We start from the raw sequence: 15,302 nt of genomic DNA, 5'->3' as shown, positions 1-15,302 counted from the left end.
CTGGAGAAGGATGTATATAACACTAGTATTGTCAAAACGAGAACATTTGGTAATTATAAAAGGCACAGCAAGACAGCTTTGTACCCCACTGTAACAAGTTGTTGCCCACAAAGACAAATACATCTAAATTCATAGATGAATTCAACAGATGTTATCAGAATGTTTTATTGAATACTGGACTTATACATTGATAATTGTACTTACTTATACACCCACTCTAACTCTTCTAGAAGGACTTCAAAGCTTTAAGAAATCATTGTATTGGTCCATTTTGATTCGTAACAGTTTACTAGCCTTGCTGTTCTAAGACAGCCAAGGCTGGCAAGCAACTGGAAATAGCTGTGCACTGTATTTTGTAAAAGTTCTTACAGTAATATGAAACTCCACTTACCCTGGTAATTATAAATATTAAAACATCTATTTTACTTGCATCCTTTTAAGCATATAAAATTTGTTCTCCAAACAGTCATTATAACTTTATTATTAGTGCATGTTTCACTCAGAGGTATATTGTATTATCTCATTATCAAGTGCAACTCAGCATTCATGAATATGAATCATTAAAATGTGTTAATTAATATGCTAAGTATAATACTTGAAACAAAATGTATTTGTTGAATTTTCTGATATTGCCAATTTTCACTGGCAATTGGTTCATTTCATCAACTCAGAATGCTCTAATACAGCCAAGTACAACATGGAAGCAAAAATATTAAAACTATGAACATAGCTTAGAGCATTCTGAAATGACTACTATCCTGCAAAGTTTAAGAAACCCGTTTCATTAGAGGCTTGCTTTCATCTTTGAAAAGATGAAACCTTTGAAAAGGGTTTTCTTTTGTAAAAAAAGAAATCTAGCAACAGTGATCCTTCTTTGAAGCAAGGCCTGCCTTTAGTTTACTGTAAGCTGAAAGTCTGAGAAAAGAACTACATTTTTTGGCTGCTACAACCTCTCTTTCTTCTCTTTACAGCATATGGTATGTCAATTTACTCTGCAGTTAGGAAGACTGGTCTTTCTGATACCCACCATAATTGGGTGCCTTCAAATATTTCTTACAGGCTGGGCCTGTCACTTAAGCTGAGGAAGCTGTTGTCCCAGTCTCACTTTGGAATGACAATAGCTAGGCACGCTGCAATTTATTCTGGTTAACTGAAGCAATTGGCTGCTTGGCAGAAATTTTTTTAAAAAATCAGTTCTTCCTTCTTTAAACAGCTATCTTCAGTCTTGATGGATCTGTTCTAGGCCCACCTTTTGTGGCATCCAGTTCATTGTACTCTTCTATTAGGTCAGACAAAGATGATATGGCTTCAGAAAAACAGCTTTGCTCCATCCCGTCTATATGCAGATAATGATGAAGGTGAGCCTATGAGAATAAGAAGTTCAGCGTTACCCTTTTTCTTGGAACCTAATTGCTTTGGCTCGGTAAGTATCATTCAGCCTGCACTGAAGACGGGAGTGCAAGCACTGTAGAAAATAGATTTAAAGACTTCTATCATGACTTCCCTTGCTTAAATACTTGGCAACTTTAGTAGCAAACCCCTATGGAATCACAGGTGATATTGCTCATTTCTTAGACATCCATCTTTTCATATTCTGTCTTCTTGGGTACATCTGACCAAACTGTGTATTGGGTTTATGTGGCAAGGTTCGGGGGGGCGGGGGGCAGGGGGGAAGCACTGCAGGGGTGGCTTTTGCAAGCAGACATCAGGAGCTGCCCCCATGCCGGACAGAGCCAGTGCCAGCTGGCTCCAAGATGGACCTGCCGCTGGCCAAAGCTGGGCCCATCAGCAATGTTGGTAGTGCCTCTGTGATAATATGTTGAAGAAGGAGTAAAAAATGCTGTGTAACAGCTGTGAGAGAGAGGAGTGAGAAAAATGCTAGAGAAACAGCCCTGCAGACACCAAGGTCAGTGAAGAAGGAGTGGGAGGAGGTGCTCCAGGCGCTGGAGCACAGATTCCCATGCAGCCTGTGGAAGAGACCATGGTGAATAGGATTGTCCTCCTGCATCCCATAGAAGACCGTGGCAGAACAGATATCTACACTCCAGCCCATGGAAGACCCCATGCTGCACCAAGTGGATGCACCCCTGAAGGAAGCTGTGGCCCAGGGAGAGTCCATGCAGGAGGAGGCTCCGGGCAGGAACTGCAGCCTGTGGAGAGGAGCCCACACTGGAGAAGGTTTTCTGGCAGGACCTGTGACCCCATGGTGGACCCACACTGGAGCAGTCTCTTCCTGAAGGGACTGTATTCCATGGGAAGGGCCCGTGTTGGAGCAGTTCGTGAAGGACTGTACCCTGTGGGAGGGACCCAATGCTGGAGCAGGGGAAAAGCATAGGGAGGAAGCAGTGGCAGAGATGTCGTGTTATGGATTGATCACAACCACCGTTCCTCATGCCCCTGCGCTGCTTGGGGTGGGGAGGAGGTAGAAGAGTTAGGAGTGAAATTGAGCCTGTGAAGAAGGGGGTAGGGCGAAAGTGTTTTTAGTTTTGGTTTTATTTCTTGCTACCCTACTCTGTTATTAATTGGCAATAAATTAAATTAATATTCCCCAAGTCAAGCCTGTTTTGTCTATCAAGGTAATTGGCAAGAGATCTCCCTGTCCTTATCTTGACCCATGAGCTTTTCATCGTATTTTCTCCCCCTGTCCCACTGAGGAGGGGGAGTGAGAGAACAGCTTGGTGGGCATCTGGCAGCCAGCCGGGGTCAACCCACCACAAACTGGTAGGCAGATCTGTCAGATACTTACTTTCTGCAGCAATGAGGCAGTATATTGCTTGGTAGGTACAGGTTAATAAGGGGTGTACCCCTTTTAAGAAGTAGCTGTTGGAATGATTCCTCGATAGGTAACACAGACAACAATCTTGGGCTGTTACTTTTAAGCAGTCCCTTTGTGATACTAAGGCTTGTTTCCCTATAATGCAAGATGCTAATGATTAGTGACTATGGATGTTATAATGATGATAGAGTTGTACCTTTTTCTTGTAGAGCTTCATAAATCTGTCTTTAAGTTCAATAAAAGTTGGTTTCACACAGGTGTTGTTTGCTAAAGCCAGAAGGGAATGGGAATGGCCCACAGGAGGTACTGAACACAAACCAGTTTTCCAGCCCTCTTGATTCCAGGAGACGAAGTGCAGGGAAGGCTTCAACCTGTGATACAAAAATTTACAGCTACCTAGGGAAAGTAAAGAACACAAAGCCTAAATCTCCTTAGCTAGCAGTCTGAAGAGGTTAACATTAAAGGTTTCAGGACTAAGACAGACAGTTATAACTAGCATTTTGAATACGACATTTTAAACTTCAGACTAGAACAGTATGTCTATTTTAAATTCAAACTGCAAACACCAATTTTGTTTTGTTAATTTAATGTATCAGGGTTTGAAAAGTAAAGTTACAAGCAACCTATTTCTATAAAAGGGACTGCAAGCACTCTGAGATTTAGGAGATGGGCAGATTAATGCTGTGCAGGGACAATCAGTATACCTATAGTTTAGAAGTAAGTAAAATGCTTGTGATTCTCAGAAATGTTCCCCACATGCCCCTGTCCGCGTCTAAAATCCACTCTGTATGTGAAGCTTGCCTGCCTTTCCTGTTATAACTATGTAGATCAATAGTGTAAAAGGTAGAAAACTGCTAACAATACAGAGTTGTTAAAATAAGGATGATTCCCTATCTGCCCAAGAGTAACCATGAAAGAGAGCAGGCTTCTGTTCAGAAAAAAGAAACTTCTACTACAGAACCTATTCCTCCAACATCCCTTCCTGGCAGGAGACCTCTGGAAGGCTGGGCTTTGCTTTCTTTTGCATTTTTGAGAACGGGAGGAGCAACACAGGGACATATAGTCAGCTCCCATTATTTGGAAATCCAAGAATGCTGTGAATTATTCTAACTCATTAAGTAAATTATTTTCTTCCCTTCTGAAAATAAGAAAAATATTTCTGAGTAAACTGATTTGCTATTGAAATTCTTCAGATGAAAAGTGAAAGTGCTCTGGACAACTGACAACAGCTTCAATAATATGACTACTTGGTGTGGAATTACAAACCTCTCAATATTTCTGCGAAGGTCTGAAACCTGCACATTTCCTCGTACGAGAAGTGCACAGGCAAGGTAGAGGCTATGCTTTGGATCTGCTTGAATTAGTTGATGATCTCTACTAAAAGCATCTGAAAACATCTGATCCAACCTAGGTGGAAAGAAAACCGTTATCTACTCTTATTAAAGCAGGCTACAAAAGTTCTTCAGAATGCCCACCTTCAGGGTTTAAAAATACATAAAATTCTGGAAATAAAGGTACATTTAACCTGGGACCATGAATGACAGGAAAAAGATTCAAACCTTTATATATACATATGTTGGCATCAGAAGTTTTTAAAAACAGACCAGATCCATTTTTCCCCTCTCTTCTCCCTCACATTACAATCCACTTTTGAGTCTGAACTCAGAAGTGGACAGACTAAGAGACCTTTATTAAGGAAATTTTAGGTTAACGGTTACAAAATATTGAAATATGTAAAAGGATTTAAATACTTGAGGTTCTGGTTCTATGACAATTTGAGCAGACAATCTCACTGCTTGCGAAGGACAAGGAATACCAAAGTGCTGCTGACCCATACAGAACTGATTATCTGTCTGTTACACCTTACTATTTAAAAAGGTCAATGAATCATATAACTGTATTAATTTTGATTAATGATTTAGGAAAAATCAGGCTATACTTATTAGAATTTTATCATGCATGACTGCTTTAAAAGATGACACAGCAGACCATATTCTTCCTCTCTTCACCTCCTTAAGTTCCACTGTACTGTGGGATATCAGAGATGGTATTTTGAGGAGGTCTCTATAGACTTGTAACATCTAAGCTATTCTTACTATTTGTTCCAAACTCTCTGCATCTATCATCTCTATTTTTTTTTAAATCACCTCTGCTACAATCTGCCTAATAAAAAAACCCAACTAAATAAAGGAGACAAAAATAGTACTGTTCCCACCTTAGTCTGAAACATGATTGACTGAGCATCTCCCCATAGTCTGCTACCTTACCTCCAGCACTGTATTGTCTCCTCAGGGTGTGGTTTCAAGAGATCCCAATGAATGTCACAACTTGCTATCACAGAAAAGGGGTGGTCCTGCCCTCTTCTCCACTTTGCATACTTCCATCACTTAACTGCTTCTATCAGTATTTGGACCTTTTGCTGACTGAATTTGACTCACTAAAACCAGTGAAATCTATTTTAACTGATTATTTTTCTGCCATGTCAATGGGATAAATCTCACAAAATTGGACAAGCATCAGCTTATTGTTACAATAAGCTGCTAAATAGGCTCGCTGCATCTCCAGACTGAAGATGCCATTACTTCCCAAGGAGTCTAGTTTAATTCCTTGTTTGTCTTTACAGTATTTTGTGAGTCAACTGCAAAGTGTTACTCAAAAGAACTTGTGGTGTGTGTTCTAAGTAATACATTTTTCCAACAGAAACTTTTCCTAGCAGAGATAACAAAAATACATTTCAAGTTTGCTTGCTCAACCATTACAGAGAAAAGGCACAAAGTATGTTCTCAAAATCAGCAGGACGAATTTGAAAACGTGGCAGACTTAAAACTTTTAAAACTTCTACTCTTAGTTGTGCTATAGAATGGAATTTTTTAAATTAAAACTATGGAATAATCAGAAATGAAGCTTCAAATGTAAAGCTTCCATAATTTTTTCTTACCTTCTAGAAGGCACATTAACATCAGCCAATGTGTACAGAGGAGTCAAGCTTGAAACCAAGTAATGAAGTCGTGGAAATGGAACCAAATTCATGCTGATTTCATTAAGATCCATGTTAAGGGATCCTTCAAACCGAGCAGAGCTGAAAAATTAACAAACTGTTATAAACTAAGTAAATTACTTTTATAAGGTAAACATTAATTAAATCTATTTTTCAATCGTTCCCTACAATAAACCAGTAAAACAACACAGTGTTCAAGAAACTGTTCATGTATAATTACTAAGCTTTCACATTTGGCAGTAACAGTGCTGTATCTTATTTCATTACACTCCTAATTATAGAATAATTCATCATCAAGAATGAGACCTTAAGTTTCCCCGTCGTAGTCTTTAGCACTGTTTTTCAGTATGTGGACATAGCTGCTGAATACCAGTTTTAATAAACAGGCTATAATAAAACATGCATGACTTAGCATTCCTGACAAGCTGTTTAAAAGAAAAGCAGGCCAATACTCCAGAAGTATATTTCACCATGAGTTTCTTACAGCAATAGACAGTTTAGGAGCAACAATGGTCTGATGGTATTTATAAAATAATACAATTGGCCTAGAAAGGCAAACCTCCCTGGGGTCCATTAAGCATTAATTGAAGACAATATCATTCTGCCTACAAACCTTTTCTTACTTCAGTTCTAAGACTATCATGGCTAGAGCAACACCACTGCAATCTGAATACTTCCAAATACTTTAACATTTAGTAACTAATTCTTAAAAAGAGACTTATATCAAATGGAAAACAATTAATGTTTTTTGAGTTGATGCAGGTCTGCATATTTGCAGCACACACTGCCTCTAGCAATACTACTCTTACAGAGGAATAACCTGTAACTTTACCTTGTCAGGTTCAGCAGTAAGTTGGCTACGATATTATTCATTGCATCAAATGGCTTCTCTTGTACAGTTTTTGCACTTCCTGCACTTGATGTTACCAAGCTGTTTTGCTTCACAGTTGACCCTAACTTCCCAGAATTGATCATCTGATGAATTTTATTAACTATATCAAACAGAGACTTGGAGAGAAGAAAAAAGCATACAAGAAGTCTTCAGCACAGAGCTTTCAAATTCAGTACCCCAATTTTTCATTTCAATTAATCTTAAAGAAAAAGCTAAGACATGGTACTGTTAATCCAAAGATTATACCTTTGATATATGTAAGTCCAACCTTTGACCAATGCCAATTGACTGAAGTGTTTCTAAAAGTCTGTTCCTTACATATTGCAAACATGTACACAGCTTGACTCAGAAGTTTGAATTTTATTCAACTTTTCAAAATCCTCATCTTCTAAAATTACATTTTAAATTCTCATAATTCCTGTGAAAGCAAAAATATATTCTCTAAATATATTTTACTTTCTCTTGCTTTTTTCATAAGCAAACAGCAAGAGTCATCAAAGTTAGATTCAAATGAGTCTAGTGGTTTGTGTGGCCAGTTGTGCCTATGATGACTTTACTGATTGGTGATATGGGCAAGCCTGTTGGAATTTGGACTGGTTAGCCATTTCCCTTGCAGGACCCTACTAATACTATGCACAAATTGATTGCTAAAAGAATATAAGACTCTCAGCCACAATAAATAGAAGCTTTTCACTGTTTACCTTGAAATATACATGAAAAAATTCACTCTAGACTACTTTGAAGGTACAGAGCAACTTTTTAGTGATACCCATATTAATTTCAAAGCCCGCAAGTGACTTAGGAGTTCAATTATTATTTTAAAAAAAATGAAATTATGCTTTTTAGCACTTGGCACTCAAATCAACACACAGAAGGAAGAAACACTTCCTATGTGCAGTCTAATAAAAAAAGAAGTTGACAGAAATAGGATATTATTTCTTACTTCATTCTCTATTGGTAGCACACAGTCTGCATGTTCATTAAGTTCCTTCATAGCCAGAACACTGTTATATGGAGAAGTAATAACATCGTCTTCACCAGAGGGATAAACTGAAGTAACAAATCTGTACACTTCTGGGAATTCATCCTCAAGCAAATTTAGTACAAAAGTTCCAAGACCAGATCCTGTCCCTAATTATGAATGAAGACAGAATGAGAGAGGATAAAAGGTTCCCCATGTTATAATAAGCCTTAAGTCTCATATGTTGGAAACTTACAACTTTTTAATTAATATATATTAAGTAACATTTTCTGAAGCATACGGCTGACAGTGGTGGCTACTCAGAAGTAAATTAAGGCAGGAAGGTTTTTCCCAGACAGGAGAATAATTAAGTGATAGAAGTATTTCCCATAGAATATCAGATAGGATGAAGTATTCAATCCCAAAAATTTCTGCAAACCAAAAAGTCCTATTACGTAAATGATATTTTTCTGACCTAGTATTTTTAATTCTTAAATTTGAATTTTGAAATAAAAAATCCATTTAAAAACACTGAACTGCCCCAAACAAGTATTTACTTTCCCTTTTGGGGTTTTATAAGTTTCATTCTCCGGTTAAAACAGAATAACCCCTTTCCCCCAGCACATACACTTTTTTCCTCATTAGCACTAAGCACATAGCACTGAGCTCAAATCAGAGAACTGAACTGTGTTTTTTCTGTCTTGGACTGCTAACATTCTCAGCAGCAGACAGGTTCGTCTATGAACAAGACAGCAATTTTCTGCAATAATGGAAACAATATTTGCAAGGTCTCTCAAATTAAGCAAATGGCCACAAAAGAGACCCTTGACAAAACACTTGCTTCATATTTAGAGCTATTTTCTGTGTCTTTTTCCACATCATAACCAGTTATAATACATGCTCCCCCCGCATTTGTGGCGGAGGAAAGCTTAGTAGCAATACAGTAATGACAAAATTGTCACTGCAAGGGATTCTCCCTTCTGATTTATTAACGAAGTAGCTAGACTGGATTCAAGAGAATTATAGGGAAGGAAAACAGAAAAACAAAGTTTTTCTAAAGTTAAGCAACATTAGAAGTCTCCTTCAAAGTCTTCTGGAAAACTCTTCCCCCATGATTAAAAATAACTTGATTACAACAATGTCAACGTTCTGAGGCCACTGTCCCTTCTTCTGATCAGTAGTACCACAGTGTTCCCTGGTATTTAGTACCTGTCTTGATCCACCCACTGCCTCGTATCTAAAATTTTAGCTGTATTTTTGTTCTGGGTAGCACTTCCTTAGTTCATGATTAGGGCTCCTCAATGCTCTAACAAAACAAATAATAAATAATTACAGGTCCACTTAATTGGACTACGTTAAATTTTCTATTCTGCATTCTGAATGATGTAGATTATCACATTGATCTTCCTTTCAAGATCCAGATTTTTCTTTTTCACCTGTGGCTGGTGCAATCGTATTAACCATAAAAAAATTACTTACCGCCTCCCATAGAATGAATTATAAAAAAACACTGTAGACAGTCACAATGTTCTGCAGTTTTCCTCAGCTTTTCCACAATGTTTTCCCGGTACTGATAGCCATACAGCTTATGACCTACAGCCCTGAAGATATGAAAAGTACTTAAAAAATATCCAACAATCAGTCTTTCAGCTTTTTATTTTAACTCCTCCTATTTGACATTTTAGAGTTCAGAGTCCAGAGCTGGGTGCAACATCTAATTTGTGAGAGTTGCCAAGTTGTGACTACACCATCTGAATATGGGAGCAGGGATAGTTTTGATTTTGAGGATGCAAGCAGCACCAAGTTCACAGCTTTGGAGTGTGCATTGTTATTTTGTACTGATAAGGAAATAAACTCCGACACTGGATGATCAAATTGTAACCATGAAATGAAAGTTATACACTCCTTAACAGTAAGGATAACCCTATGTAATATGTGTACTGATCTTCCTTTGAGTACTACAGGAGTCAGTAGCTACCACTAATAAAAAAACCCCAAACAGATAATTTTCAACACATTTGCCTGCTATATGGTGAAGTTACAGGATGCTTTATTCCCTGTATTGCACTCTCTTTCAGTACATTTGCTGATGATTTGCTTTCCAGTCTGTAGTGCACTGAATATTATTAGAGGCTCATTAAGGCCTCGGTGAAAATTTGGAATTCATTATGTTAATCTTTTTCTGAATTTCTCTTTTTGGTAATGTAGTTTATATGCACAAAGCCAGACTCTGTGGTGCTCAGAAATCAGAAGTGCATCTGTTCATATATATCATTTCCACACTAGTTGCACAGTCTCAAACTAGATTATGGCTTCAACTGAGCAACGCAAGCAGCTGAATACCAAAGAAACAAAAATAAAAAGCATGTTCTTTTGAAAAGGAAAATGAAAAAAGAAGGAAAAAAAGAGACAAAATGATGTATCAGCAGAATTATCCTTCTGTAAAAGGCTTTTCAAAGCCCTCCTCCAGGCAACAGTGACTCCAAAGTTTACTGGTAATATGCTGCAGCTCCCCAGATGCAGAACAAACCAGAAAGCTACTGTCACCATTTCCCTTTTCAAATGCCATCTAATTAGTTGCTAAGAAATGCTTTCTTAAGAGGTTCTCACCAGTTGTTTCCTGAACCAGAAACATCTGTGATAAGCTGCTTGCTATCAAACACATCCCTCAATGGTCCCTGCAGAATTTCATTTACCACACCCTCCTCCATGTCAATCAATAGTGCCTTTGAGAAAGGAAAGGATTAAAATTCAGTCAGTAAGCAAACCACTCTTTGAAATAATCACACAAAGAAATATGAAACTATTTACAATATAAAAGGTATGTTGTTTCTACTGTACTCTAGACAAACATAATTTTTTTTTAGTTATTAAGTAGGAGACAAACTACATTCACTTTGGCTGATTTGTTAGAGTTCATTCAATACAACAGCATTTCAGATAAAGCAATTTTGTTAAAATTTTATAGTATTTTGCCCCAATACTTAGGAGTAAAGAAATTAAAGCATTTTTATGTTTCAAGTTTTCTTGCTTCTTAATCACTTAAAGTGGCTCAAAAAAACTGCACTCCTTAGAAAATTCAAATAAAAACATGGTTGGTAATATCTGCAACCATTTTATTAAAATTATAATTTAGATTACTCAAGAAGACTGGCAGCAAACTGGACTACTCCACTGAATCATAAAAGTTACTATTAGAAACATTACTATTCAAAGTAGTATTTAAAAACTTATGCACTTACAAGGACCTCATGAAAATTCCTATGCAGTTGGACATAAATATGCAATGTAAAAAGAATGATCTTTATAGATTGCCTTACTCGTGCTTTTAAAGAGCAGATTTTGCCTTTGTAAATATCAGGCCCATCACCACCACTTCTGAAAATAAAAAAATCCAAGCTCAGAATTGTAATAGAAAATAAGGCAATATATATCAGGATAAAATTCCCCCCTTAATCTTTAGTGTTCAGAGAACTGGTACAATGTAAACAAATAGAAACACCCTGAACATGCTAAGAAAGACCTCCTAATTCCCTCAAGTAATGCAATTACAGGACAGGATCTCAATCAGAAATATCCTAAGCAGTACTTCAGGAAGCTGAAAAGATAAGCATTGAAAGTTTAGTCTCAGATACAGCCTCTGCTCTGTGGTAATTCTACAAGCATTGCCAAAACTTGAAAGGATTATCTTTTATCCAGCATGTGGTATGTCTGCATCATATAATGGAACACAGTGCACCAAATAGCATCACTAGCTTTTTAATAGGGGTAGTACAGCACTGTGCTACTGCTCAAGGTATGAAAGCAGTGTAACTGCACTAGCACAGCACTGTGCTTGACTTATTTTGCCATTTAGATTTACCATTTCAGAAATCATGCCAGGCTGATACAGGTTAATTTTTGTTTTTTTCCAGGATCTGTTGTACTGAGCCTATCTAGGGGACTATGCATTGTGTACAGTCACATTTTTTCCCCACAATAAATGCTGGTGCTTCTGCACTCAAAGGATGAGATACTCTGGTCTGGCCAAACTGTATTCAACACAGGACAAAAAGGCAGGGATATTGGAAGATGGATCTAATTTTCCCCTCAATAATTCACCTAATCTGGGGGCTGGTCAAGCCTAAATTTAAAGTAGCTCTTAGACTATTCTACATTCAACCACAAAAATATTCCAAAAACATGAGCTGAAATTCCCTACAGCACCAAATGTTCTGACCATGCTCAGCCCCATCAGGAACGGGGGGAACAGAGTATAGGGCTGCACTGGATTCCTCAAGGATCTTCCACTGTCTCACTCAAAGAAGCTCTCCAGACACTTCTCATTAGCTGAGCAGGTCACAGCAGCCTCCAGTAGTCACGTCATTACTCTAGCCTACACAACTTCCTATATGAACCCACTATAGCACCAGTAAATCCAGCTAGAAAAGTTCTATTTCTCTTCAGGGACTAACAAAACTCAAAGAGGAAAAAAACCGCCCAGATCAACACTTCTTTCTCTTACTATTGTCTTTGTGGTCTTTCACGCTAGACCATACTTTCAATTACTTTGACTGAATTGCTGATAAAAAAAAATCCCCATGTTCCCTAGAACCCCCTAGGCTTAAGACATGCATTTCTGCATATAAAATATATGCACATGTGCATAAGCACATCTCCAATATCACACAATTTAATAACAACCACATCTCCAATATCACACAATTTAATAACCACCATAACAGAAAAAGTCTGTCTGGTTCTACCAGAGTGTTGTTCATAGCTGTTTCTGACAGAACAACCCAACTGGATTAATTATTTTGAAAAGTGTGTGGCGTAGCGTAGAAGACTGAAGTTTGCCACTTCTATGACACAGGGTTTTATGCCTGCAATGACCTGGGGGGTGAACTAGTTCTTTCTGATAAAACTAAAACAAACTCCACAACAATAACAAAAGGTGAAAACCTCACAGACTGAGCAACAGAGTTTGAAACGACTCTCCCTAACTAAACTATGGTTCAAGGCTGCAGTTAAAAGTGGGAATTGTTTCAACAGGAAAAGGGACAGCTCCTGGAAAAAGATGAGATTTGAATAATCATTTTTCTGTTTCATAGGTAGGGGAATCTTCCTTGAAACTTCTACAGTATTCAGTGAGGTAAGTCCTTCCTCTTTACAGAGAGAAGACAGATGTTTCTATTGCAGCCAACCTGTCAGTTACAGATTTGGTGGTTTCATCCGGTACATACAGAAACACAGACATTGCTTACAACCAAATTTTCTTGGTAAAAAAAAAATTCTAGGAAATGCCCACAAGGAATGGCAATGATAAACTCCAATGCACTTGCATGTTCTTTCAAAGAGACGTTTGAGACAAAATAATTAGTATTTCAATGCCATTTTAGTTAAAACTGCACTGCAGCCTTGCCATATGATGGAAGGAAACAGAGGATGGTCAAATGCTTTTTAATTAAAATGAAACAGCAATATTCAAGTGCAGAACTGTTTTATTCTTGCAAACTGCAAGGATTTTTGTAACTGAATATATAAAAGATGACTGAATGCTCTTAAGGTATGAATTGGATAACTTTAAAAAAAAATCATAGCCACCACTCTTTGTGTGACAAACTAGTCAGATAAAGGTTTTAAAAACTGACATGACCTTTTCTGACTACCTTGTATACGATTCCTCTTACAACTCTTCAATAAATGCTGCTAAATTGGTATTCAGAGAGCTTGCAGCCTGTCCATTTTTGGGACAGAAGGAAAGGAAAACAAACCCAAACACTTTCAACACCTTTAACTACTGAAGTAAGTATAGTTAGAACGGAAAGGTAAAGACAGTGTTTTGAGGAAAATACAAAAGAGCAAAATCTTTTTCTAACCAAACTAAACATGACCTCAAACAAAGAAAACTGTAACTTCAGTTAGGAGGAGATACTAGAAGTGTTGATCTATTGTGCTAAACTCATGAACTGCTTGATAAGATGACTTACCTTGTATCTACGTTCCTAAAGAAACTACTTAATGCTTCATCATAAATTCCTTTCTAAAAAGAAACAACACAACATAAGATGATGCGCAACATCAGCAATTCTCAGTGCTTTTTCATAGAATAATTTAAGTTCGAAGGGACCCCTGAAGGTCACCTATCAAACCTCCCCACTCAAAACAGAGTTAACATCTATGTTGAATCCAACTAGCTCTAGTCGGCACTAAAAAGAACATTTCATTGAAGGGTCAACTTGATGTTAAAAACGGACAGGAGGATGTAAGTAGGAAATTAATTTTTCAGCACAAGATTAAACAACTACTCTTCCTTCATTTCCAAAGATTTAGGATTTTACTGAAGATCCCAATGCAATTATTAAATTGAATAGCTGCTGTTTAGCTGACTCGGCTCATCACTGATACAACACTCAGTTGTATCCATGCCCATGATACTAATGTCCATGAAGTTCTGTGGAAAGGAAAGCACATCACACTGTATCAGTGATTCTTAAACTCCCTGCTGAGGGGTAGCATGGAAATTACTTACCCCACCATAAAGCTAAAGAGACTTGGCAAGTTTAAATACTTTAACATTATTATTTTACAGACCACTTACCATACTCCTAAGGACCTGATGGAGCAGAATTTGGAAGTCGCTGTTCCCTACAACACTAAACCCAAGAGACTCTCCATACACATATGAACTTTATCCATTGCCTTTTTACAGCTGCTTCAGGAGAAGGCATTGAGAAGGACTGCTCATCACTATCTGTTAACATACGGTGCTTACCAGGAAATAGTACCTTTATAGTCACGGCAAGAATAGTGTATTTTTGTTCAGGGTACTCAGAACAATCCCGTGCCCTCTCTACGCTGCTATTTTGGTCAGCACAACTATACAGTAAGTCACTGCATGGCATGCGCTAGCATAGAGAAGAAAGGTGAGCTTTGGTGAGCTGCTTTTTTGCTTACTGCCAGTGGTAAAGCACCTGCACTGAACAACCCTCTCTTCTCACTAACTGCCTCAAACCTGGCAACGTCTGCCTGTAGGGAGACATCCTGGGCTTTTCAAGGCGGAAAGGCTGATCTGAATTAGAGACGTTTAGTTAAACGACGGGAAACTCCGGGGATAGTTTTGTTCCTAATGAAGCCGCCTTAATTGAGCGAAATAAATACAGTGCTTTGCAGTCACAAAAAAGAACGCAGAACGAAGCGAGGCCCACCGTGGCCTCCCCTAGCCCAACAACAGCCGGAGGCGAGGGGGAAACGGCACCGTTACCTTGTTGACGGCGGCGTGCTCCCGCAGCGCCAGGTCCCAGAAGCGGCAGCCCACTTGGTTCCCGCACTGGCCCACTGCAAAGGGGAGAGACACGCGTCAGGCACAGGGAGGGGGGCAGCAGGGAAGGCCCTGAGCGCCACGACCCCTTACCCTGCACCACCACCGACTGGGTCATGGCGGGCCGGGCGGTGCCTGCCTCCTTTCGAACTCGGCGCCCGGAAGCCACGCCCCCTTAACGGCCGCGGCGGAGGGGGGGACGTTACGGCGGGCGGGCTCTTCCAACGCGTAGATTCCTCCCCCCCGTCTTCCTTCTGCGGTGGAACGTCCCATCCGTTGGCTTAGCTGCGGGCGCTCGCTGTCTGCCCGTCGCGAGTGGAACATTCCATTAGGGGGCGGGGTGTGTCAGGCTGTGCAGCGTGGCGGGTGTGG

General features: G+C 38.9%; 1 protein-coding gene across 1 annotated transcript; it reads right to left on the bottom strand.

The window, feature by feature from the left end:
- Positions 1-161: 161 nt before the first annotated feature.
- Positions 162-15,051, bottom strand: TUBE1 (tubulin epsilon 1). The gene is made up of 12 exons (XM_009819786.2): positions 15,024-15,051; positions 14,874-14,947; positions 13,600-13,652; positions 10,948-11,005; positions 10,238-10,353; positions 9,107-9,228; positions 7,610-7,797; positions 6,607-6,782; positions 5,715-5,855; positions 4,043-4,183; positions 2,973-3,147; positions 162-1,364 (listed from the first exon to the last, which is right to left on the bottom strand). Exons 1-12 carry the CDS (start codon positions 15,046-15,048, stop codon positions 1,206-1,208), a joined length of 1,428 nt encoding a protein of 475 aa, XP_009818088.2. The 5' UTR covers positions 15,049-15,051; the 3' UTR covers positions 162-1,205.
- Between the last annotated feature and the right edge of the window lie 251 nt (positions 15,052-15,302).

The sequence above is a fragment of the Gavia stellata genome, chromosome 2 (genome assembly GCF_030936135.1).
Source record: "Gavia stellata isolate bGavSte3 chromosome 2, bGavSte3.hap2, whole genome shotgun sequence".
Lineage (NCBI taxonomy): Eukaryota > Metazoa > Chordata > Aves > Gaviiformes > Gaviidae > Gavia > Gavia stellata.
The sequence above is the reverse complement of the archived record's forward strand: the minus strand, read 5'-3'. Positions and strand labels throughout refer to the sequence as shown.

Coding starts and splice junctions, on each gene's coding strand:
- TUBE1 (XM_009819786.2), bottom strand. CDS start 15,048: ATGACCCAGTCGGTGGTGGTGCAGG. Junction 5,856..6,606: donor TTACTGCTGAACCTGACAAG/GTAAAGTTACAG, acceptor TTAATTTTTCAG/CTCTGCTCGGTTTGAAGGAT. Junction 4,184..5,714: donor GTTAATGTGCCTTCTAGAAG/GTAAGAAAAAAT, acceptor CTTTCCACCTAG/GTTGGATCAGATGTTTTCAG.